Genomic DNA, 26,339 nt, shown 5'->3' with positions numbered 1-26,339 from the left:
ATATAGAGGCTGAACCATGGTTTTCAAAACCGGACCGGACCGGAAAAACTGAGAACCGGTCAAGTGACCGGTTTCGATTTTCCCCCAAACTGGAATTTCTTCAATAATCGTTGATTTTGATCAGAAAACCGCTGACCCAAGCGATTAACCGTTAAACAATTTTGACCATTTTTTATTTTTTTTTGTCAGAACGACACCATTTGGTTCTAACGGTTGGACCATTCAACCCGGTAACCAAACTCCTGACTAATTCGGTCTCTATAGGTGGGTTTTGATTGGTCAAAACTCTTCCCATACCATATCTTTTTTGCATCATAAATTTTTCCAAGAAAATAATAAAAAGAAATTAATTTATAAATATAAAAAATGAATATTTTTCTTTAATAATGTCTATTTTATAATTATAATCTCAAAAAATTAACAATATAAAAGTATTTTATTACACAGTATCCAAAACTGCTTGACGAGTGGGCGATGCGAGCCTCCAAGGGCGGCAATAGCCTTATCGCCTAGGCGTCACCTTGACAACTACGGACACTGTCAAAGAATCATATGGCATTCATTAATGGAAGCTCTTACATTGGCCTTTCATAGAAGCATCCAACCTTAAAAAGCTACTGGTTTTAGAACAATGCATGCAACAGAACAGATATCGAAGATTACAGATGCAGTATTGTCAAAAGGATGGAGCTTCGTGTGCCTTCATTGAAGAATTTGGCTGCCATAATCAGCATTGAACTTCTCATAACGGTGAGTATGGAGATGAGCTGATGGTCTGGTGTTCTTCAAAGCAATCTCAAGATCTTCTGGCGTGACCGGACCAACCTTTGGCAACTCTGAAATCCACAAATAAATGTTTTACCATTGTTACCTCTCCATCCCTATATAAAACTTCAAAAAAGATATTTTCTTTCATGTACTTGTGTATTCAAGAACACATGTGCTGCATGAAGTAATCCATATAGAGATAAACTCATCAACAATGATGAATGAAACAGAAAATAGCAGAAACAATAACGAACATGCACAAGGAAGTGAGTTGATAGACTTGGGATTAAGGTCAAGTTGAATTTTGAGCACTGTTCAAGGGCAAAGATATTTCCTCTGAACAAAATGTTGATGTTAATCATTTGGCTTCACGTACAATAGACCTGAAAATGTTACAAGTACCCGTCTGGGATGGCTTAAAATGAATGGATTAAAGGCTTTCCCAGCTATAACTATGTGGACAGTCAAAAAGCTGCTGGTGGAATTTGCAGACAGATGGTGGTAACTGTTGCCTGCATAAGCAGCATCGAGGTTATTAAGGTTGTGTTTGGTACATTAATATTTCAACCTGCCACTGTTTGTACTCGAGTCCTTTTTGGTCAGAAACTTGTGTTTTTCATCCATGTCAGCACCACATCAGTCAGGGTGTTGAGGATTTGCTTTCCAAAGTAGGAAACATCAAATTGGTGCTTCTTGAAAAAGCCCCTAACAGGGATTTCTATAATTCAAACCATCCTCCAACCAAAAGGAAAATTGATCGTTAAACTCAAAAATCCTATGGTACAGTTTATACTTGAAAATGCCAACAATACCAAACAAACTGAGCCCAAGTAAACAGCCAGGCGTTTCTTAAGCATAGCTAAGGAAACAGCTGCTACTCTACTACTTAAGCCGTCCCAAACAGGGCCCAAGTAAATCCCAGATCATATGATTGCAGTAAGAACCAAAAAGTAACCAAGATCAGCAAAAGCAAAAGAAGATACAATGCACAAAACACAAGTATCGGTATCAAGTATCGAACAACTTGGATATGGATACGGATATTCTATGAAAATGCATGGATACACACGAAAAATATGAAAATGCTTGAATATGCTAGGGAAATGCATACAAATTCCATAAATATCTTAATAACATTAAGTTTAGTGTTAAAATAGCTATAAATAATGTTAAAATATGCATAGGAATTGTATATTTTAATGGTATATATGATGAAATATATTATAATTAATATAATGGGATGCATAGATATCATACAATTTTACTGATAATGCATCAATCAAGAGTCCAAGACACACATTATATACGTTTTTTACAAATTAATACATGCACAAATCCAAGCATAAAAAAAGCATAAAACATATATGTTGAGTGGGCTGATTTATGTTGGGCCGATTTGTGTTAGTTTGTTTTCTTTTAAATTAAGAAGTTGTTGGGCCTTGGGCCCATTAGTCTTTTATTTTTAAAAGAATTATAAGTACTTAGTTGAGTTGTCACCCTACTAGGGGCATCTTTGTAATATCTCATATTTAAGTTAATTATAAATAGAATGAGGGGCTGGCGGCTAGGGTTATGTATCACTATCCTAGTCAACCTTCTCCTTTTCTTCCCTTTCCTCTGTCTATTGCTAAAACCCCTAACTTTCTCCTCTTCCTTTCACAAGAAGCTTGGCCGAAATCAGCACATAAGGCTTTCTACTTGGTATCAGAGCAGGTTGAAGGTTCTTGAAGAGATTCACTCCTGCAGCCCTAGATCAGCCGACTACATGGAGATTTAAGAGGCTGATCGAAGCTCTCAGGTAAGCTCAGTTTTTGGATTTTCTTGATGGATCTGTATGCCTTGTAGCTGGTCTAGGGTTTCTCATCAGAATCAGGAAAAACTAGAGAAAGGGAAAGAGTCCTGATTTTGTTAAACTCTTCAATTTTGACCTAGGTAGTGACGCCCTAATTTTTTAGGGTTCCTCCGGGTTTTTTGTAAGAGGCGATTCAAGTTCCATGTGGCGGTTGCTTTTTCTCTCTCTTCTCCCATCCCACCGAAAAGGAATCTTTCGTGGAAAGAAAGTCCAGGACACCAAAGGAGTGTCGTTGGTTCCAGAAGGTATTCTGTTTGTTCTTGCTGCATTTTTTGGTTGTTTTTTGCACCTCTTTTGGGACACATGGAGGGACACAGAGTTGAATATAAGCCCAGGAATGAAATGAGACCAGTGGGAGGAGGTGCTGGAGACCCCTTTGGAGCTGGGACCATTGCTACAATTAGGTTGGATGGTACAAACTACTTGGAATGATCCCAATCTGCAAAGATGGCCATTGGGGCTCATAGAAAATTGGGGTATATTACTAGTGAAGAGGTGGAACCCGAAACTAGCAACTCCCGGTGGGTGCAGGAAAATTATATGGTAATGACATGGTTGTGTAATTCTATGTTACCACATATAAGTAAAAATTTTTTATGGGCAAACACTGCTAAGGAGATATGGGATGGGGTTGCAGAAACCTATTCACAAAGGGAGAATGTTGCTAGGGCTTATCAACTGAGAAATCAAATTATTGCCACAAGGTAGGGAGATAGATCTGTTGCAACCTATTTTTCAGTCCTTAAGACCATGTGGTAGGAGATCGACCATCTAGAGACCTTTGCTTGGGAAACCACCAAGGATGCAGCTACCTATCAAAGACATTTAGAGAAGTATAGGGTGTTTGAATTCCTTGCTGGCCTTAACCCTGAGCATGACATTGCACGACAACATCTTCTTTCTAGGGACAGTGTCGCTCTCTCCCAAGCATATGCCTTTGTGTCAGGAGAGGAGTGCAGGAGGGATGCAATGATGAAAAAATTCAGTTCTGATGAGTCTGCTATGGTAAGTGCTGTGAAATCTAAACAGAATGGCAATGAAAACAAAAAGGAAGACAAAAGGGATTTGGTCTGTGACTACTGTAAGAAGCCTAAGCATACAAGAGACACTTGTTGGAAGCTTCACCCACATCTTGTGCCGACCAGGTTGAAGAATACGGAAATGCGCACATGGCAGTTACCGGTGATACTCCGACCCCCCTACTACAGCTGCTTTGGAGTCCGTTACAGCTGCTGTAGTAAGGGCTGAGCTTGAGAGGTTTGGGTTACTTTTGAATCGGAGGGATACAACTAGTTCCAGTTCAGCTGGAAGTGGACAACAAGGTACAGGTAGCATAGGCGGAGCTCATCCTACCTCCTTTGCCCACACAGGTAGTTCACATGTCACTGCAAACTATGTTTCTGCTTCAGGTAAGGAGGGATCTCCTTGGATTATAGACTCTGGAGCCTCAAAGCATATGACCCATTGCTCCACTATTTTCTCCTGTTATCAGCTCTGTTCTGGCAGAGATAGGGTCTCCACAGCTGATGGATCCCATGTTCCTATTGCTGGAAAGGGATCTGTCAAGATTAATGATTCTATTTGTTATCTGTTAGTAGTTTGACTAAGAATCTGAACTGCTCAGCGATTTTTTCTCTTGGACGTTGTATTTTGTAGGATCTGGATTCAAAGAGGACAATTGGGAGTGGTCGTGAAATGAATGGAATCTACCTCTTAGATGCTCTCCCTCTTTACCAAAGCCATCATGTTTGCAGAGATAGTGAGTCAAAATCTGTGGGTCAGATTATGCTTTGGCAAAACCGTCTGGGTCATTTATCATTTTCTTCTTTGAGTTGTTTGTTTCCAAAATTGTTTGAGTCTGTGAATCTGCCAAATTTGAAGTGTGAGGGTTGTGAACTTGGAAAGCATTGTAGACACTCTTTTAAACCTAGTAATAAAAGATGTTCTTCTCCCTTTGATGTTATTCATTCAGATGTGTGAGGCCCTTATCATGTTCCCTCTATGGGCGACTATCGTTATTTTCTCCTGTTTGTGGATGATTTCTCTCTATATTCCTGGATTTACCTGATGAAATCACGCGATGAAGTACCATCCTTGGTGAGGCAATTCCACCAGATGGTACTAACACAGTTTGGGACAAGAATAAAGATGTTCAGATCTGACAATGCTAAGGAATATTTTGGGAGACATCTTGCCTCATATCTGTTGGAGTATGGTGTTGTCCATCAGAGCAGTTGCTCCTATAGTCCACAGCAGAATGGTGTTGCAGAGAGGAAGAACAGACACATCGTTGAGACGGCAAGAAGCATGATGAGCACAGCCATAGTCCCGATTCGTTTTTGGGTTGATGCAGTTCTCGCGGCAGTATATCTGATTAATAGATTGCCCTCTCGTATACTCGGATTCATGACCCCATTCAGCCTTCTTTTTCCTCAGGGGGAGATGTTTCATATTCCTCTAAGGGTGTTTGGATGTGTCTGCTTTGCACATATTCTTGGCCCTTACCATTCGAAGCTTGATCCCAAGACAAAGAAATGTGTTTTCCTTGGATATACAGAGAATCAGAAAGGGTATTGCTGCTATGATCCAATCTCTAGGAACCGGTATGTTACTATGGATGTTACCTTTTTTGAATCTAGGTACTTCTTCTCAAAGGATCCTTCTCAGGGGGAGTGTTTTGGGGAAGTAAGTCAGCAGTCTATCCCTCTCCTAGTTCCAGTTCCTGTGTCTACTCCTATGCTTGACCACCACCCGATGTCCCCCACCTTGCCACTTCCTTTGCGTTCCATTTCACAACATTACTCACGGCAGAGACTTCATAAGGTGGTTGATTCCACTACAGCAGAACTCACACCACTTCCTGTTGATCCCTTGGAGACTCCAGATTCGGCTGATACGAATTCAGGTATTCCTCTTGATCCCACTATTTCAGTTCCCATTGATCCTACTGACACTGTTACAGATAACCTTGATCTCCCTATTGCTCTTAGAAAAGGGAAGAAAAAGTGCACTGCTCATTGTATCTCACAGTACTTATCCTATAGTGGATTTCCTCCTTCCTACCGTGCTTTTCTTTCTTCTCTTGATTCAGTGTCTATACCCAAGGGTGTTAGTGAGGCTCTCTCCAAACCTGAGTGGAAGACAGCTATGCAGGAAGAGATGGAGGCTTTGATTAAGAATCAGACATGGGAGATTGTGGACCTACCAGAAGGCAAGGAGACAGTTCGATGCAGATGGGTTTACACAGTAAAATATAAGGCAGATGGAAGTATAGAGAGGTACAAGGCAAGACTTGTTGCAAAAGGGTACAAACAGACCTATGGCATTGATTATCTAGAAACATTTGCGCCAGTTGCAAAGATGACCTATGTTCGGATACTCCTTTCTCTTGCTGCCTCATACTCTTGGCCCTTGTTTCAACTGGATGTAAAGAATGCTTTCCTAAATGGGGATTTGCAAGAAGAGGTGTATATGGATCTTCCAGCTGGTTTTTATGATAATGCTGAAAAGGGAAAGGTGTGCAAGCTGAAGAAATCACTATATGGCTTGAAACAATCTCCCAGAACATGGTTTGACAGATTCAGAAAGGCCCTGATTGTTTTTGGCTACACTCAAACTCAATCTGATCACACCTTGTTTGTGAAGCGCAGGGGATCTTTGGTGTCAATCCTAATTGTTTATGTGGATGACATTGTTGTCACTGGGAATGATCTAAGTGAGATTGATAGTCTGAAGAGGAACCTGCATAAGGAATTTGAGATTAAGGATCTTAGAGAACTAAGATACTTCTTAGGCATTGAAGTTGCAAGATCGAAACATGGAGTTTTTATCTCTCAAAGGAAGTATGTCTTGGACCTTCTCCAAGAGACAGGAAAGCTTGGAACAAAGGCAGCCAGCACCCCCATTGATCAAAACCATAGAATCAGTGCACTAGAAGGTGAACTAGTGAAGGACCTTGGGAGATACCAAAGACTTGTGGGTCGGCTACATACTTGTAGATGACAAGACTGGACCTCTCCTATGCAGTAAGTGTAGTGAGTCAATACATGCATGCTCCACGAGATCAGCACTGGAAGGCAGTTGACAGGATCCTTGCATATTTGAAGGGACATCCAGGCAGAGGCATATTGTTTACTAATCATGGACAACTGAAGCTAGAGACCTATACAAATGCGGATTGGGCAGGATGCCTTGATGACAGAAGATCAACTTCAGGAGTGTGCACCCTAGTTGGGGGTAACCTAGTCTCATGGAAGAGTAAAAAACAAGCAGTTGTAGCAAGATCAAGTGTAGAAGTGGAATATAGGGCCATGGCACATGGAATTTCATAACTTCTCTAGATCCGTTATCTGTTAGAAGAAATCAATGTACAGGCAGAAGAACCTATGATGCTATACTGCAATAACCAGGTAGCAATCAATATTGCCCATAATCCAGTCCAGCATGACCGAACTAAGCACATTGAAGTAGATAGACATTTTATCAGAGAAAGGGTAACCTTTGGAGAAATTTGTCTTCCATACATTTCTTCTGATTTGCAGCTTGCTGATGTTCTCACAAAAGGTGTTGCGAAGAATAAGTTGGAACATGATCTACACAAGTTGGGAATGTGTGACATCTATTCCCAACTTGAGGGGGAATGTTGAGTGGGTTGATTTATGTTGAGCCGATTTATGTTTAGTTTGTTTTCTTTTAAATTAAGAAGTTGTTGGGCCTTGGGCCCATTAGTCTTTTATTTTTAAAAGAATTGTCAGTACTTAGTTGAGTTGCCGCCCTACTAGGGGCATCTTTGTAACATCCCATATTTAAGTTAATTATAAATAGAATGAGGGGCTGGCGGCTAGGGTTATGTATCACTATCCTAGTCGACCTTCTTCTCCTTTTCTTCCCTTTCCTCTGTCTATTGCTGAAACCCCCAGCCAGCTTTCTCCTCTTCCTTTCACAAGAAGCTTGGTCGAAATCAGCACATAAGGCTTTCTACTATATACAACTATATTGATAAAAAAAAGCATATACAAAATTATAAAAAAAAAAGCATATACAACTATTATATTTGAATTGTTTTATCAATTTTTTCCTATTTTACTTTTATAATTTTTAACTTCAACAAAAAAGTCAACTAAAAAATTAATTCTCAAATTTTTAGTAAACGATATTTTCATTTTTGTAAATAATAAATACGTTATTATAAAATATAAATTAAAGTATCAATTAATAACTTATAAAAATATATAGTCTTAACTGAAAATATATCAAATCTATTAGAATTTCAAAGATACATATCCTATGAAAATTCATAAATTTTAATTACTATAATAATTATTCCGTTATTAATATATTTTTATTTTTATAAATTTTCTAAAATAAAAAAGGATTTTTTTTATATAAATTTAGATTAGTGGATTTGGTAGATTCAATTTATATTGTATTCTCAAATATTTTGTAAATATTTTTATTTTTGTAAATAATAAATACATTGTTATTTAATGCAAATTAAAATATTAATTAATAATTTATAAAAAATTAAGATACACATATCATGCGCAAAATTATAAATTTTAAGTATTAAAATAATTATTCTTTTTTTAATATTTTTATTTGTATAAATTTCTTAAAATTAAAAATTATTTTTTGATATAAATGTGGATTTGCTAGATTATTTTCCATTGGTTTATAAAATGCTAATTTTGAATATTATTCTTTTTTATCAGTAGTTGAAGTTGTTGAACATAAGTTTATGTTGTTTGTTTGGATTGCATGTAGACATTAACATTAACAAAAGTTAATTTGTTGTGTTTATTGTTATGAAATAAAAGTTGGCTTGGTGGATAGGGATACATGTACCCTTAGGCGTTGGGTGACCTAGGTTTTTTATCAAAAACTGGGTGACCTAGGTTCCTAGGTTCCAATCACACTAAATGCCTTTTTGTATCGGATTGTATCGACCGATATCGTATGATACACATCAACACGATGGCGCATTGGACTGATACACACAACTAGTAGAATACACCTCCAGTCGTAGCATATCTCGTTCTAGTACAGTTTGATACTGAGACAATACGTTTCATATCAGGTATATTGTATCGATATTTTAATCCTTAGGCATGACAAGAATGCTTACAAGGAAAACAACATGAGAAGATTTTTTTCCATCTGCAAAGTGGCAAGGATGAATAGCAGGAACTAAAAATTTAGAGAAGGAAAACAGAAAAATAACCTAAAAGAAATAAACTGACAAAAAAATGCCAAAAATTCACTTTTCAGAGCTGGGGGTCTTGGGCAGGGTGAAAGTGGGGGTACCTTGGAAAAGAAAACAAACACCAAAGTAGTCGGGAGATCTCAGAGGAAAAAGAGTGCAACACATTTGCTCATTGGTAGTGTCTAGTGGGTAGGTGGGGGCACCAGTATATTCATGCAACTACTATTTAGGAGTCACTGCTGTAGATATATTCTGTCTAGCTAGAAAAATAGATAATCAGGTTACATACCGTCCTCTGGCACCATTTCCTGCTTGCCTTCCAACTGTATCATTAACCGTCTCAGTGGCTGCATGGCAGCCTCTTTGCAGACTAATCGAATATCTGAACCTGAATAGCCTTCTGTTCTCTCCACCAGCAAATCATATGGCATCTCTTCACCAGCGACAGATGGCAAAAGTACTTCAAACATGGTTCTTCTCGCTTCCGGTTCCGGCAGAGGTACAAGGATCTTATTTTTCAAAGTTAATAGAGAACCACATAATGTAGATAAACCCAAATATATACACATACATTTGCAAGATCTTACCATCCCCTTGCTGAAGTAGCAATCAAAAGTATGATAAAAACAAGGAAGGGAGACTGAGAGCACTATAATCCAATTCCTGATGATTTTAAAGAAAACATTTTGCCCCAGCCCAGATGAACCAGTTAACCCTTTCATCTTTCCTACCTTACTCTAGTTAAGCAGATGATTAAACATTAAAAAGAGAAACAAAAAAAAAAAAAAAGAAAAAGCACAGGGAATTTTTTTTGCATTGTTCATATTCCATTATTAATAACATTTAATGTGCCAACACAAGTTTGTCTTTTTGATATTATGAACAGAACAATCTAAAGGATACCCGCTTCTCCAGACGCCGGAGCATAGCTGCATCTAGTTCCCATGGAAGATTCGTTGCAGCCAAAACGAAAACAAGTTCATCAGTCCGTGTCAAACCATCCATCTGCAATCTAATCCGAGATTAATTTTGAGAAAGCAACGAACTACATGATAGAGCGAAAAAAATACTTCTGGGTAAGAAATAAAATATCACTTGCAATAGAAGAAAGAGGTAAATCTTGATGTAGAAAACTTTCAAATAGTAAGGATAACAAAAAATAAGAGACAAAGGAAAAGAAAAAGAAAAAACAGAAAATAATCTATGAAAAGAAAAAATGTCTAACAACAATTTAGAAGTCAGAACAACAATTTAGAGTTATCTAGTGGGTTAGGAGGCACCACTACAATGGCAAATTCATGTTCAAGGAATATTTATTGCAGATAAAACAAAAAAACAAGTTCATCTGTCTGCATCAGACCATCCATCTACAATCTAATCTGAGTAATCAATTTTGACAGCAATTTATGAACTATAATCTGAGTAATCACTGCATTCTGGAATTAGGACTTGAAGCTTTCAACAGGGATATTAGTGTGCCAAAACTAGGTGAATCATATTTTATGGGATGTACCTTGCCTAAAACTAAGTGCACCTCACCTGGCTTGTTGCAACGCTCTGACCTCTAATATTAGCCTTGAACTTGACATTAAATACATAATTTACTATATTGTAGGGAGCATCTACCATGCTAAAGAAACTGATTAGTTTAGCTTATGTAGAACTAGAAGACACAAGGCTATGACCTTCCTGTAAGTTAAATATACTCTAACCAATTTTTTTTATTGGAAACGATAACTTCATTAAAAATATTTCAAAGTACAACTGTCAACCCCAAGATTATGGTGTTGACCCAAGTTACATACTCATTACACCACTGCCCAAAACATGATCTCTCTTACAGTCCCTTACAGCTAGCCCATTAGCTGACCTTGTCCACTTGAAGCACACACCAATCTCCCTCGTTATATTGAGTATTTCCCTTATCATCTGTCTATATTTCCATGCTCCCAAGCAACCCAACTGCATCCAACCAATTAGCAACTTAGAGTCCTCTTCAATCTCCATTTGATGCAACCCCAATTGTTTGGTGTTTAGCGTTTGGTGTTATCTTACGCCTTGAAGTAAAGTCATCACCACCGCTCTCAACGAATCTCCCTCTCCTATTGGCCCCGAAAACATAGCAATAATTCTGCCTTCTCCATCTCTAAATACTCCCCCTATACCCGATGTTCCCGGATTACCTATAAAGCTTCCATCGAAGTTCAACTTCGTTCTTTGAATTGTTGGCAGGGACCACAATTCCTGTACAACAAGCTTTAGGGATGTAGTACCTGCCACCTCACCCCATCTTCTGTAGATGTCATCAGCTGGGAAGTCTTTAAACAGATCACTTGTGTTTCAACAAATGAATAACCTTAATAGTTATTCCTTCCGCACCTTCCTATTGGATCTTTTAATATTCTTAAATATCCTCTTGTAGCTCTCCACATGATTCTACCATACTTCTTTGCCTGTGAAAGTTTGAATCAAAAAGGCTCACCACATCCGGGGGAGGGGTCCACCTGCAACCAAAGAGAGAGGAGAAACAAGACTAAATAAAGGACACAAAAGGACAGGATATTAATAGGTGTGTGATTGTCTCACCAGAACCCAGACAGAGACTACAAACAATTGACTAATAGGCTTTTGATATATTTTATTTCTTTCCAAATTTAGAATTACATAGTATTGTATGTTAAGTTTTTCTTTAGCTTCCATTTTCAAAAGTGGTGCATCACTTTGTTCAGGTGCATGCCTGGTCTTGATCCTTGTGTGCTCCACCACTTTCTCTCTAGTTGCACTTTTTTCACTTTTAAAACACTGGAATATAATGACCTAATATACAGTCTGGATCAAGTAGTAGGAATGCTGGGAAACAATTTCTGAACCTCATCCTTTGGATTTCATCTTGGAATCTCATCCACTTTAGCATTTTTTCTATCATTAGTCACCTTGCTTTTCGAGGATAGAAAATTTAATCAACTTATGACATGAGAAGACCTTCATCGACTTAATGTTTCACACTCTTCTACAATGATGAAAAATTACCCTGCTAACTCTTGATACAGGAAAACGCTACCGGAAAAAATGCATGCATAAGATTAAAGACATAATATTTCTGTGAAGTGAATAAGTCTAAAATAAAGTACTTCTTGGTAATACATTTCCAAGGGAATGGATTACCAGCAGATTTTATGATTTTTTAACACATCTTATCATAGTTCAATAAATCCAATACAAACCATAGCGAAAACTAAGACATAAATTGACTAAAACAACTGACATCAATTGAATGATCTGAAAATCTCTTAGAGTTTGTTGTATGAATCGCTGAGAAGATGTTATGTATATGAGAAAATAGTACATAATGAATCCCCATTAACTCAAGGTTCAAAAAAATAAGTTTCATACTTGGAATTCATCATTACAAATCAAAAGTAATATCTTGTGAAAACTCCTAATATTACCTGCACCTGCCAATTCTGGAATTACTCGTAGGACTTGCTAACTTGTTAGAGACTCATGTATTGTAATTTTAGGAATAATAACTTCTTTGTATGCACAGCTAGTAGCTAGAAGAAGTATTATTTTAGGAACAAAACAATGGCTTCTTAATATTATGCTATTTTTGATTGACAATGGCCTACTACAGAATAGGAGATTGCAGGATAACATGTGGACTTCCCCCTTTTCAGCATAAATGCTCAATGAACAACTTTCACCTTCATATAGACCATCAACTAATAAAATATTAATCAAGAAACCAAGTACCTTCTTATTAGATCAACATAGTAGATTGAAAGATTTTCCTCTAATCAGGAACTATCTCTCAATAGATGAAGTTGGCATAAGCATGAAGTTCTTACAGTTTCATGAACTTGAGAAAACAGAAATCACCTGTATTAGTAATTCAGTTTTCAAACGCCGACTTGCTTCATGCTCACTGCGCCCTTCACCTCGTTGGCTAATGATTGCATCAATCTCATCAAGAAATATGGTTGATGGTGCATTATGCCTAGCAAGTTCAAATAAAACTTTCACCAACTTCTCTGAGTCACCTGCATATTGCACAAATTCAAGGACACAATTTCATTATACAACATCAAACTTGAACACTGAGCAAAATTGGTATCCATGTCTATCTCTAGGCATCATATATTTGCAGTAGAATAATGTAGTGTTATGAGTTGATGAGCATAATTTCTGGCATACCAATACTTTTTTTTTCATAATGATCCAGTATAGATCCGAAAATGGCTTTGATGTTTCCAAATTTCTAAAAAAGTTTGCAGAATACACAAACTACTATTGTATGGAAAGATGGATAGTTTAAACAACCCAAGGTTTTTCCTATATGATTAAGATGATTGAAAGAGAATTTTATTAAAATAGGAAAAACAAAAGAAGTGATTGTTTGTCCCCCCAGGATTCATTAGATCGAGACAACCTGCAAAAGGACGCTGGTACCATAACACCATTAAAACTACACCGCGATGCCCAATAAATCACATTTGATTACCCATGATTTGTTGGAATGGTGATTGGTCATTGAGATTGGAACTCCCTGCTCCAGCAAAATCACAGACCATAATGCACCAACAGCGAATGTTACAAGATGGTGGGAAGTCACGAGTGTTGGTCTCAGTTCTGTTACATATCAATGACTGGGAAAGTTGATTGTTGTTTACTGGCTTATATAATTTTTCAATCAACCTAGTGCAGAACATTCCAGATTTTGACCGTGCAGAGGGGTCTGTATCAAAGCCCCTTGCCATTGGAGTTTGGTGGCATAAAAAAGGATAGTAAACTTTGCCGGTGCTCTGTGCAGTATGAGAAGTTGCCAGTGTTCTGCATCAAATGTGGATTGATTGGACATTGGAGATTTGCCTAGCAAAAGGAGGAATTGAAGCTATCAAAGATTTAAAGTATATAATGGCCATGAGTGCAGTCAGTGAAGAAAATTGAAGATGGGGATATGGAGATTGGCTGAGAGCCCCAGGTGATGGACTGAGAATCCACTTCTAATATGATTATCTCTTTTCTATGTTTTTCTTGTCCGTTTCTTATACATTTTTGGGGTTTTTGTCCATCTTTTTAGAAGGTATTCCCTTCTTGTTTTTTGATATTTAATAGATTCTTTCTTATCAAGAAAAAATAAATGTATTTGCAACATACACAAACATTTTATATATGAATCCATCTCAAGGCAGGTTGACTTTCAATGAATTAGGCTTCACATTCTATTGTCATATCTCCTAAATCATTCATATGTGCACATAGTACCACATTGGAGGTCATTAACACAACTGGAATTTTATCCTCAATGGAAACTAGTTCATTATTGTATTAATCTTATGAGTCTTTTACTTGCTATTGTGCCAGATTAGATTTGTAGGTAAGAATCACTAGGTCGTAAGGAAACAGAGGGTATCTTTTCTGCATTATGGTTCCCTCTTCCAACAATTTGGGAAGACAAAAGTGCGATAAAAGTTAACAGTTAAGAATAAAAAGAAAGAATATGCAAAAGTAAAAATCAATCCAAGGAAGCACTTATTTCAAACATTTCCACAGGATGGTATATGGAGTAAAACCTTTGCCCCTTTTTCTACTATGACATCATTAAAGGATGGCAGATTATTGCTGCTTCTTTATCGACCAGAGTTTCTATAGTCTCACTTTAGACCCCTCCTACCCTTGATTTCATTTAGATGAATTTTGATGGTTGCAGCTTGGGCAATCTAGGCAATTCAGGAAGATGGGGAGTATCCAGGAATTGTCATGGTGTAATCATGGAAATGTTCCTTGGACCCATAGGACACTGAGGTGGTGTTTGATAGCACTTTTCAGACCACTGAAGTCTGAAAATGTTGCTTTTCAGATGCCACCTACGTTTGGGTTGGGTCTGATTAGTAGATCTGAAACCCAATTTCAGATCTAAATAGAAAAGAGCATTCATAGGTGCTTAACATGCGCTAAGAGGCATTTCAGATGTGGGTGAAAGACAAGAGCCCCCATAGAAAAGAACCTCCACTCGACAATGTGGTGCAAGCTTCTCCCTCCACCCTTCTCTCTCTCCCCTCTTCTTCCTTAACGTTCTCTATATCCTCTTCTTCCCGCCACCACCACTGAAACTCTCAGCAGCAGCGTCTCTCTCTCTCTCTCTCTCTCTCTCTCTCTCCCCTGTCTTCCAGCCACCGCTGCTGCAACTCTCAGCAGCAGCGGCAGCGGTTCTTTCCAATGTTATTCTTATATTAATAAATTATTTTTTATAAATTATATTTGTATTAATTATTAAATATTTTAATATTTTTAAGATATTAATATGATAATTATTATATTTTATTGCTTCATGGTCTTTATTACTATTTTCATTATTATTTTTACTCTTAATAATTTATTTTCAATTTATAAATTGATATGTACTTTTCAATTTTATTCTTCTTTTAATAAATTATTTTTTATTTTTATAATTTACTCATGTTGTTCAATAATATTTTGAATTTAATAAATTATTTTTTATGAAATAATGCAAATTGAACTCAAAATTACCAAATAGTCTATTCTAGGGGTAAAATAGTAAAATCAATGAATTTCAGATGCTGAAGGTTTGATCCAACACAAACAACCTTCTTTATTCAAAGCCTGTAAAAAGTCGAAAAGAAATTATGTCTCTTTCAGATTTCAGACACTTTTAATATCTTTTTAACTTTTCAGATTTCAGATTTATCAAACGCCACCTGAATCCTACAAGGGGTTAACTATTAACAGTATTACAGGGACTTAAATTGGGTAAATTTAGCGGTGATGGGGGACTTGAAGGTAGTTGGGGCTGGTTTAGGGACAATACTAAAGGTGCTTAGAAGTATAAACATATAATGAGAGAGATCAAACAATTAGTAGGGAACTAAGAATAACTTTCAAGTGGACTCAAAGATCTGCCAACAAAATACCTGATGCCTTGGCAAGACAAGGGGTAAAAAGAAATTAGTTGTATTGGGGGCAGATTTAAAGTATACAACATAAGTGGGCTAGGTAGCAAGGACTAGTCTATAAAAGGGGTGCATGAAACATTTCCTGTATGTCATACTTCATTTCATAAATCGACAAAAACCCTGATTGCTACCAATCAAGGAGGAAAAAAATACTATTCCCTCTATCATTTGCTGGTTCATAGGAGAAAAAGGAATTGAAGGATTTATTTGGTTTTAGAAAGGCCCTCTTTTTGCATGATGGTGGATGCTTGTGGTTTGGCTTTGAAAGAAACAACTCCTTTAAGAGGAAATTTATGTTTACCCCATTTGCTGTCATTGGTGTAAAAGGTGGCAACAATGTAAACTCTTCTTGAAAGTCTTGTTGCTCAAATATTTATTTTATTACTCATAAAAACAAAAAAGAAAAATAATGAAATACAAAGAATTTCAAAAGACCAAATCAGGATAACAACAGAAAGATTGTAACATACCACGCCATTTGCTAACAACGGATGATGCTGAGATATTGAAAAATGTGGTTTTACATTCAGTTGCAACAGCTTTGGCAAGCATAGTCTGCAATGTGAATAATTCCAATTAACATAGTGTATCTGTACATCTATATAATTCAACCAGCCAGCGGTCAAATGGGTCAACCCGATGACATCAGTTAAAATATCATTAATAAATAAAGAAAACAGCTAATAAATAGGTTATGTAGGAGAACATGATCATATAACAGTGGCAATTATATAATAAAAGGAGAGAGAAAAGGAATAACACAAATCAGTAGAATGTTCAACTTTGAAATCCCTGTGTTTCAATGAAAGAGTAACTCCAAACGACCTTCCTTTTTTTCTGATAGAAGAGGATTATTTTACATTTTACTTGGGAACAGGCTAGTATTATGGTATTACCTTCACCAAGATTTCAACCAAAATGATAAAGGCCTGGAAGTTATAGCTTATACAGAGTGATCAGTACAGATATTGAACTGTAAGAAGATCAAGAAGACTGTAAGAAGATATTAGCTTTTTAGTGGACCAAAGATTGTAGCTTGTGAGCTGGTTACGTCTTTGGTTTATTTTCGAGTTTAGAAGTGTAGTTGTGGGGTTTTTTGAATGGTTCTTGTCCTTGTTGGTTTTGAGTAGTTGGGTTTTGTCTTTGGGCTGCTTTTGGGATCCTTTTATGTTAAGGGGCTTCTGTCTTTTGGTGATTATGTGGGTTCGATCCATCTGAATTTAAACACCAAAACCCTTCTGGAGGAGGCTTCTAATAATGCATATAAGGGACAGGGCAGTGGAAGGTAACCTGAATATTCCATTCCTCCAAGAGGACATTAACATCCATGGAGTTCGTTGAGTCAATCCTGGAGGAAGAAAGAAAACTAAAAACAGTCCACTTGATTCTGCAAACAGCCTCTGGGGGGAAGATGAGAATTTTCAAAACACCTGCAGTTTCACTTGCTCAAAAGGAAATAAACAGTAGCAGAAAAAGCCAGCTGCTGGGGCTCGGCATAGAGGTCATTACCCAAGCAAAGAGAGGGCATCCAATCAGGATCCTGCCACCCGGAGCTACGGTTAGTCCAGTGGAGGCGGCAGGAACCTACAACAGCATGCGAGACATGCCAAGGATAGCTACAGGCAAAAAACAGGTGGTTGTGGGACTGGGACTCCTCACCCTGGCGACAGAGGACACAAGCCCTGTCAATCCCTTGGATGCCATGGCTATACAACTGATCCTTAGTGGGAGAGGGTTCCCCAAGCTGCAACCCAAAGGGTGAAAGAGTGGCACGGGATGGTCCCAGGAAACCAAATAAGAGAAGCCCTTTACCACTGGTTACCCCAGGGCTTGATATGATCCCAGGAAGAACGAAGAGAGAAAGGACCATTAGGCTCAGGGATCCAGGCAACCTTGCCAGGACCAGCAGAATTTAGAACATGCACCTCCAATGGGCTAGTCCAAAAGTAGTAGATATGTACCCAACTACCAAGGTTTGTCGCACTGAAAGCTCCCTTTCTTATTCTGATGCTCAAGTGTGGCAATGCAAACTTGGCTTGCAGGTAGCGGACAATGATACAAACTACCAAGTTGGCAAATTTAATAGGCTAGCAAGTTCATAAAACAAATTTTTATATTCTGAACCAAGTATTAAAATATCGATTTGGGTATCAGTATGGCCGATACTCATCTTTTTTTTTATTTTTTCCTTTTCCTTTTTCATTTTATAATAATAAGGGGGTTGGGGAAAAGGGATGGGATGGCTTAAAAGTTTAAAAATTGGGGCGTATCATATCAATATTTTAATCCTTGTTCTGAACTTTAATTGTATAAAAAGAATGGATCTGGATAAAAGAAATTTTAAATAAAACATGAAAATATACATAATTTTAACTGCTGATTAAATAAGATTACCCAGTGTTTTCAATTCATCATTGACCAAGCCAATTGGATTAGTGATCCAGTCACAATCCCAGTTCGGGTCAACCTTTAACCCACTATATTAGAAAAAACTGTTGACTTGGTTAATGGCCTATCAATACAGATGGTTTAACCACTGATCCATTTGACCTATTCAACAGATTACCAGTTTTTTGAACTATTTACTTTTGAAACTTTTTAAAATGATGATATCACAAGCTGACCTGGACAGAAAAGTGGTTCAGCCTTCAGGCTGGGTTTTTAAGACACTAAGAGTATCAAGCTACTGGCTTATGTCTAACAAAACAATTAGACTTAAAAATTAATATTATCAACATTATTGTTGTTGTGGTTACTCTGTATCCATGTGCTTGGTAGTTTTTGTACCATATTTCTATGTGCTTGGTAATGCTGGTAATAAAAGATAGACATTGGAAGTCAAACCGTCCAAGTAATGCAAACCATTCTCGTTATATTAAAAGATGTGAAATTGAAGAAATATGATCCATCTTTTGCTATAATCAATACATTTTACTTCAAAAGACATTTTCAGTTGGACAAAAAAGATGGCCGTTCATGAAGCATACATTTAATAGGAAAAAAGTGAAGAACAGTTTTAACAGACCTTTCCTGTTCCTGGGGGCCCAAAAAGAAGAATACCTTTCCATGGTGATAGAAGGCCAGTAAAATACCTAAAATACAGACAAGAATTTCAGCTTCATTATAAAATATGAAAAAAAAAATTATCAATTTTATCATATAAAATGACTTGGCATATTTGTACATGATTTTGCATTAAACAAAGAAGGAGAGAGAATTCAAACTCCAGGGAACAACTTTAGATCATCCTATACCATTATTTGGTTCCATGATCCCTATAAAACTTGAAGTTCCCTTTCATTTCTTTTCCTTCTTTTGTTTTATGCAGATAGTGGTTCTAGTTTCAAGCACTAATGTCCAGAATCTTCAATTTCAATATCTCAATATGCATCTCAAATGGATATTAACATCATTCTTGTTTTAGGCAACCAAATTGATCAGTGTTGAATAAAAGAAACAAAGAAAAAGGTTTGAAAAGGAAAACGTTAAGTGCATTATTAATGGGTTAATGATAATGATTCACAAGACCTACTTGGGATACTTTATTGGCATGACAACTGCTTCCTTGAGAAGTCGTTTCGCATTCTCTAGCCCCTTGATGCTTTCCCACTTTACATCTGGACTTCCACGAATAATATCCCTGTAAAGGAAGCATGAATAGAAAATTAGCATTAATATAATACATAGATTATGGCTATTTATATATAAATCGAAACTTCAAAGTGTGTGTTACAAGCTAATGAAAGCATTGTCATTTTCAATTACCTACATAAACTCTCAGCCAATGCACGTGTTTCTGCAGACTCCAGAAGAGGAAGTAGTGGCCTCTGCCTGCAAATATAAGCATCAGAAAGTTAAGCACGCTTCTGCAAGAGAAGCTTTGTTGCCACAGTGCTACACTTTCAATAGAAAAAGTATGTTAATGGTGTCATCATAAAATTAAATCCTTCATGGAGATCATGCAAAAGGTTTCGTCCACATACAAAAAGACAGTGTCATGGACATAACAATTAGAAAACCTCTAATTGCAAGTTATTATGAATAAGGCCATTACCCAATATTGATCTTGGTCCAAGCTATCTAGGCTCTGGGGTCTTGGGAGGTTTGGACTGGTAGAAGACCTAACCTTTGACACTTGTTTTTTTCTTTCTGCACAAAGTGGCTTCTCTCAGACTAAAACCCATGCAACCTGAGATTTACCATTTTCATTCTTACAAAGAAAAAATGAAAATGTGAAAGTTGAAATATGTTAAAGGAAGGAATCTTCTTGTTATTCTATAATCCTATATACATTTTACACATGATTGGCCAAGTTCTTGTATTAAGAATTTCACAGCTTTCTCACATTCTTCATCTCATAACTTATGGGCACAGTTTGTCCATATATATGCATGTAGTTTGGTGATTTAGTGTAAAACTCAGTCTCCACAAAAAAGATTATTTAATAACTTTCAGAAACAATCCTAAAAATATATTAAGTTTATAATAGAATAAAATACAACTAAGTCGCATGTTTTAAGTCAACCGTTATGTTAAACCTTCTTGCTTGATCAACAAATAACATCATAGTCTTATATGTAACACCATAATCATATCTACCGCATAAAATTATTTAAGAACATGAAATACAAGTGAAGAGTATTCTCAACAATGAGCTTTTAAGATAACCAAGTTCAGAGATCTTAAAGATTTCAGTCTGCCTTTGAACATTGTAAGAGAGTAGATAGTAAAAGCAATTTTTTTATAAATAGTAGATAATAAAAACTTTTTTTGATGAATAGTAGATAGTCAAAACATTAGATCACTGGATCAGTTTTGGGATTTTCATCTTCAAGATTGCTATGATTTCTTATCTGCATAGGTTCTTCATTCTGAAAAATAACATCAGATGATCCAAAATGAGTTTAGGTGCTTGGACACACAGACCATTTTAGAATTGAACAGCTTTCCCTACTTTAAAAAGGCAATTATGGCAAACATGGAAGTCACTAGCTCACCATGCAGAAGCTACAAACAACCAAAGAAAGATAGCGATAATGGCAAGCATGGCATCAGTTCAGGGGCTGGCATCTCTTCATTACTTTGTCAACAGGTTACAAAGGTTGTGTTAGCTCTTCATTACCTTCAGTGATTTCACCCTTCCATGGGACCTTTGTGGAAGGCAGACAAATTGTGGATCAAATTTTAGTGGAAAATGAGTGTGTTGTTGAGAAAAGAAAGAATAGAGGGAAGGGCTTGTTGTATAAAGTGGACTTGGAAAAGGCTTATGATCTAGTGGATTGGGGTTTTTTGTTAGAAATCCTTGAGAAAACTGGATTTGGTGCAAGGTGGAGGCTATGGATCAAAGGCTGTGTTAGCTCAGGTCACTACTTGATTCTTATTATATGGTGTTGCAAAAGACCTTTTCCTAGCTAAGAAAGGGATAAGGCAAGGTGACCCTTTATCCCCTTTCCTCTTCACCTTAATGGCAGAGGTTTTAAGCAGAACGATAGTGGTTGCAAATGCAGAAGGGCTAATTAAGGGTTGGAGGATCACTAGAAACCAAGTGATAGTTTCCCATCTTCAATTTGCTGATGACAGAGTTCTGTTTTGTGAGGATGTTGATCTAGAAATGATAAGAAACTTGAAGGTGTTGCTTGATAACTTTGTGAGCTTCTCTAGATTGGGAATCAATTGGAGTAAAAGTGGAATTGCTGGGATTAGTTTGGAAGAACGGGAACTTCAGAGCTTCATGAAGTTTTTGGGTTGTGAGATTAGGAATTGGCTGGTAACATACTTAGGTTTATCTTTGGGAAGAAACTCTAGGTCTAACGGGTTCTGGAATCCAGTGATGGAAAGGTTTGCTAAGAAACTAGCCCTTTGGAAAAGGAATTACATCTCTACAGGAAAAAGAATCACACTGATTAGAGCCACTCTAGAAAATCTTCCTATTTATTTTCTTTCCACCTTCCACATCCTGTCTAGGATAGCAAGGTAATTAAAGAAGTACATGAGGAACTTCCTGTGGGACCCGGGTGAGGAAAAAAAGGATCACTTGGTTAAATGGGAAGTGGTTAGTGAACCAAAAGAAAAAGGGGGGTATGGGTTTAGGAAACACTGCCTTAGTAGGTAAATGGTGTGGAGGTTCCCTTTTAAAGGAGATAGACCATGGAAAAAGGTAATTGAAAGCATTCATGGTAGGGATGGTAATGGCTGGGATGCTAAAATTGCTCCCCACTCAACATCAGCTTCTCCTTGGAAAGCAATTCACAAGGTTTACCATATTTTTATTAATTTCATTCAATTTGATGTGGGAAAGGGTGATAAAATCTGCTTATGGGAAGAGCTTTGGGTAGAGGAAATACCATTAAAAGACCAATTTCCTGAACTTTTTCTCCTCTCCAACCATAAGGCCGTGTTTGGTTTGAAGGAAAAAGTAGGGAAAGGAAGGGAAATGTAGGTAAACCTTTACAAGCCTTGTATAGGTTTCCCTACATTTCCCTTCCTTTCTCTACTTTTTCCTTCAAACCAAACATAGCCTAATGGAGAAACTATCTCTAGAATGGGAACACCTCCTTCCAGTGTTAGTTGGAATCTTGGATTAAAAGAGGCCTAAGGGAAAATGAGTGTGCCTCATTGATTCACTTGCTTGATATTTTAGAGACAATTGTTCTGGACCCAAACTTGGAGGATTCTAGAATTTGGATTGCTTCCACAGATGGTCTCTTTACTTGATCTTCATTTTTTAAACATCTTGCCTCACCTAGTTCTCATGGGGTAGACTTCCTAGTGAAATAAATTTAGAGTAAGCCTATCCCACCAAAAATTCAAGCTTTCTGCTGGGAAATTTTCCTTGGTAAGGTAAATACGCGTGGTATGCTGCAGAAAAGGAGACATTTTTCTTGCCTCTCTCCTCATATGTGCTTCTTATGCAAGGATAGTGGAGAGACGCTCTCCCATTTATTAATCTCTTGTTCCTTTGTAACTCGAATCTGGGAGTTTTTTTCTTCTCTTTTTGGCTGCAGGCATGATCCCCCTCAAGAGTGGTGGATATCTTCAACCCAAACTTCTTGAGGCAACCAAAGAAAAGAGGGAGGATATTGTGGAGAACTACTAAAGCAGCAATTAGTTGGCTAGTGTGGGAACAAAGGAATAACAGAATTTTCACAGGAAAGAGTATAACTGTTGAGGAGGTAATAGACAACATAAAAGTGAAGGTTGCACTATGGGTAAAGACTTTAGACTGCTTCCGGATTTTCTCAATCAATGATACTAAGAGCTTGGACTGAAGTAGCACGATCCTTAAGGGATAAGGAGAGAATCAGATTGCAATGGAAACCCCCAGAAGGCAACAGAGTAAAGTTGAATTTTGATAGGAGTTCTTTGGGTAACCCAAGTTTGGCAGGCATAAGAGGTGTAATCAGAAATTCTGAGAGCAGAATCTTGGCCTTATACTTAGGGCCACTTGGCATTGAAAATTCTGTGAAGGCTGAAGTGATGGCTTTGCTACAAGGACTGCAGTTAGCTAAGCAACTGGGCCTTAGATAGCTAGAGGTAGAAGGGGATTCGAAAGTAATCTTGGGCAAGTTATAATAAACATTTCCCATGGAACTTCAGACATGTTCTTGGGGAAGTAGAAAGGATTGCGAAAGATATAGGTGCTGATTTCAAGTGGGTGAGAAGGACTGCAAATGGGCTAGCTGATTCCCTTGCTAAGCAAGGGGCTACAAGGCAACAACTTTTTTGGACTTCATTGTAAACTACCCTTGATTATTTGGGTTGACATTTTGGTCATCAAGTTGTACTCGCATATATAATTAAATTAACAAAATTATCCTTTGCTGATCAAAAAAAGAAAAATGTAATGTTGAATGAACCATCTAAGAAAAGGATTGCATATCCATGCATCCAAACAACCAAAATTCTATCCAACTTACAGCCTAGTGGCTATAATTCAAGGGTCCACAGTACCTTTATTCCCTCTTCAACAAGCTACAAACAGATAAAGGTACTGTCAGATGAGCCATCTGAGAGATGGATATATGCATGCATCCAAACAGCCAAAGTTCTATAGATCTATAGAAATTCGGAGTTCAGATGATAAAAGGTCATTTTCAAAAAAAACAAAAAAACAAAAAAACAAAGAAAAAGAATCTTTTCTTTCTAGTTCCAACTCTCTTGAAAACTTTCAGTTTCCTTATAAAACTTAAAAGATCAACAGGAGTTGATTTAAGATAAGTTGGTTACTGTTTTTTCTTTTCTTCTTTTTTCCTATTTGTAATGGAAATGAAAACCTTAAGTTGGTTACCTTACCTTTTCAAAAGAAATTACAAATAACTTTGACGTGCAATGCTGAAAATATCATTCTTTTCTTTTAATAAGATATTCACCAGTCAATGATTCTCTAGATCATTCTACAAAGTTGATGGATTTTTTCCTATGCTTCATGAATGAGCCCAACCTCAAATGATCAAGTTGTTCCTAATAAATTTCTTGTTTCTCACCCTTACAGAGAATGCTATGAGTAGGAATTTAAAAGAGAAGATCAGTTTTTAAATACTTGAAGGTATGATATCTGCCTATCTAAATAGCAGCAACACTCCATCTCCCACTCTGATGTGGAGTATCATGGCTCAAGACTCCTGGAGTCAATCTTATATATCTTGACTTGTGGTTTAATTTTCATACTTCCAACAAGAATTCTACTGATTTTGAAAGGTTATTTAATCAAGCATATGTTTTTTTTTAATACTTATAAGGCTTACATTGCATGCACACGAAAGATAAACATATACATATATATATGCCCAAGAGGCAGATTAGTCATATTTTATTTCATAATAGAATAAACAGCATGAACTACTCAACAAATTAAGCCATTTGCTTGTTATGATGTGAAATAATTGAATATGAACACACAATTGATCATGAGTATTCCAAGTTTACAAGTTGTTTCATGTTATAAGCCTATGAACACATTCAATAAATAAATCAATACTAACTGGATGTATTATAAGAATCTCGTATTGCTTTTTAACCAAAGAATTCCTTCAATAGTCATTTAGTACAACTGCCCTTCATAGGTCTAATGAAAATTGTCCATCAGGAACTAAGCATTAGAAGTATTTATGAAGTATTTTTCAAAGTACTCAAAGCAGCTAACAAAGTAGCAAGATTCATGAAAGCATACGGTCTTTCACTAGTTCTGTTAGAAGAATCTCCATTAAGCTGCCCTGAGCTTCTTTTCTCCTGAAATTAAATGACATAGAAAAGCAAGTATTGAAATACTATGTCAATGATGCTGAAACAAACTATAACCTTCTGTACTCAATGCAGCAAGCAAAACCAACCTGATTCCGGAACTGCTCATAGATGGCCATACCAGATGTGTTCCTAACATGCTCAGTCCCATGGGTTGACCCATTTGAAGAATTCCCGTTACAAGCTGTGGCTTGATCACGCCCTGCACCCTCCTTCTCTTGCTCCCTTTTTCCCCCAAACTTGGCATCATAAAACATCTTAAAATCCTTAAGAAAGAGGGAAGAAAGAAGAAAATTATAACAAGCTCGATCTAGTTATCCACATATACAAGTCGAAGGCAATCAAAATTCATAAGAAAACAAGAAACGAGCTGGCGCCTGGTAGTAAGAACTAAGATCATCAAACTTGGTTAAGCTTAGAAATACTAGATGACTTTGCATGCAGATACCTATGAACTGAATCAAAATGTCAATCCATATCAACAGAAGAAGAAAGAAAGACACGAAAGAGAACTGATAAAGTTGAGTTAATTGAAACCAAGAAACCACCAAAATTAAAACGAAACAAAGGAATCAACAAGAGATTCATTACCTGGAATGTCCAACGAGTAAGAGAGGGCTCGTCCCCCATTGTCGTCGTTTTAGAGAGAAGGGAGACGGAAAGAGAGATTCTTGCTCTGTTTCTGTCTCTTTCTGTCCTTTCTCTCGTCTCTCTGTTCAGTAATAACTTACCGTGCACAAACCATTAAATTCTACAAAAGAGTGTAATTGTGACCTCCGGAATGGATTGTGCATGTGCTGGAGTTCGCCGTGTATTAGGAAGGAGCATCTTGTGATGGTAGTACCGGAATCGATGATGTCATTTTCAATACACGGATGTGCTGTGGGACGTAGTGGGGCGCAGATTTTAACTCGCATATTGTGTGGTTGTTTTTATTTTATTTTATTATTTTCAAATAAAAAAATAAAGTAAATTATAAAGACATTTCAGTACTATGGAGTCTGTGATAAAAATCACTGTATTTTGTTTTGCAACAAAGACCCCTTATATTATGATCATGAGACAAAAACCCCCTTTCGTTAGTTTTTCGTCAATATTTTATAACTTTTATATTATCCTTTTACTTTAGATTCCTTCACATTTCCCTCTCCCCCTTCTCCTTTTTTCTAAGCTCTGATCCTCATTCTCAGGTTGAACGCTTGTTGCACCCCCCCCCCCATATTCCCTTAGATACCGTCGTTCAACAGCCCCCAACCCCTTCAATGTATTGGAGATCTCTTGTTTCACCATGAGCCCTCGCCAA

General features: G+C 37.1%; 1 protein-coding gene across 2 annotated transcripts; it reads right to left on the bottom strand.

Annotated features, from left to right (window-relative positions):
* Nucleotides 1-333: 333 nt before the first annotated feature.
* On the bottom strand, nucleotides 334-25,939 carry LOC148862109 (uncharacterized). Of its 2 annotated transcripts, XM_088984177.1 has the most exons (12): nucleotides 25,628-25,939; nucleotides 25,126-25,302; nucleotides 24,966-25,024; nucleotides 19,562-19,627; nucleotides 19,329-19,436; nucleotides 18,822-18,888; nucleotides 16,267-16,351; nucleotides 12,702-12,862; nucleotides 9,726-9,827; nucleotides 9,112-9,331; nucleotides 666-836; nucleotides 373-539 (listed from the first exon to the last, which is right to left on the bottom strand). In XM_088984177.1, exons 1-11 carry the CDS (start codon nucleotides 25,664-25,666, stop codon nucleotides 703-705), a joined length of 1,218 nt encoding a protein of 405 aa, XP_088840303.1. In that variant the 5' UTR covers nucleotides 25,667-25,939; the 3' UTR covers nucleotides 373-539; nucleotides 666-702. The 2 variants fall into 2 exon arrangements, with proteins under 2 accessions (XP_088840302.1, XP_088840303.1); XM_088984176.1 differs by having other exon boundaries at nucleotides 334-836.
* Between the last annotated feature and the right edge of the window lie 400 nt (nucleotides 25,940-26,339).

The sequence above is a fragment of the Nelumbo lutea genome, chromosome 4 (genome assembly GCF_056320005.1).
Source record: "Nelumbo lutea isolate HS-2025 chromosome 4, American lotus-T2T, whole genome shotgun sequence".
Lineage (NCBI taxonomy): Eukaryota > Viridiplantae > Streptophyta > Magnoliopsida > Proteales > Nelumbonaceae > Nelumbo > Nelumbo lutea.
Note: the sequence above shows the minus strand (reverse complement) of the source record. Positions and strands in the feature narration are given on the sequence as shown.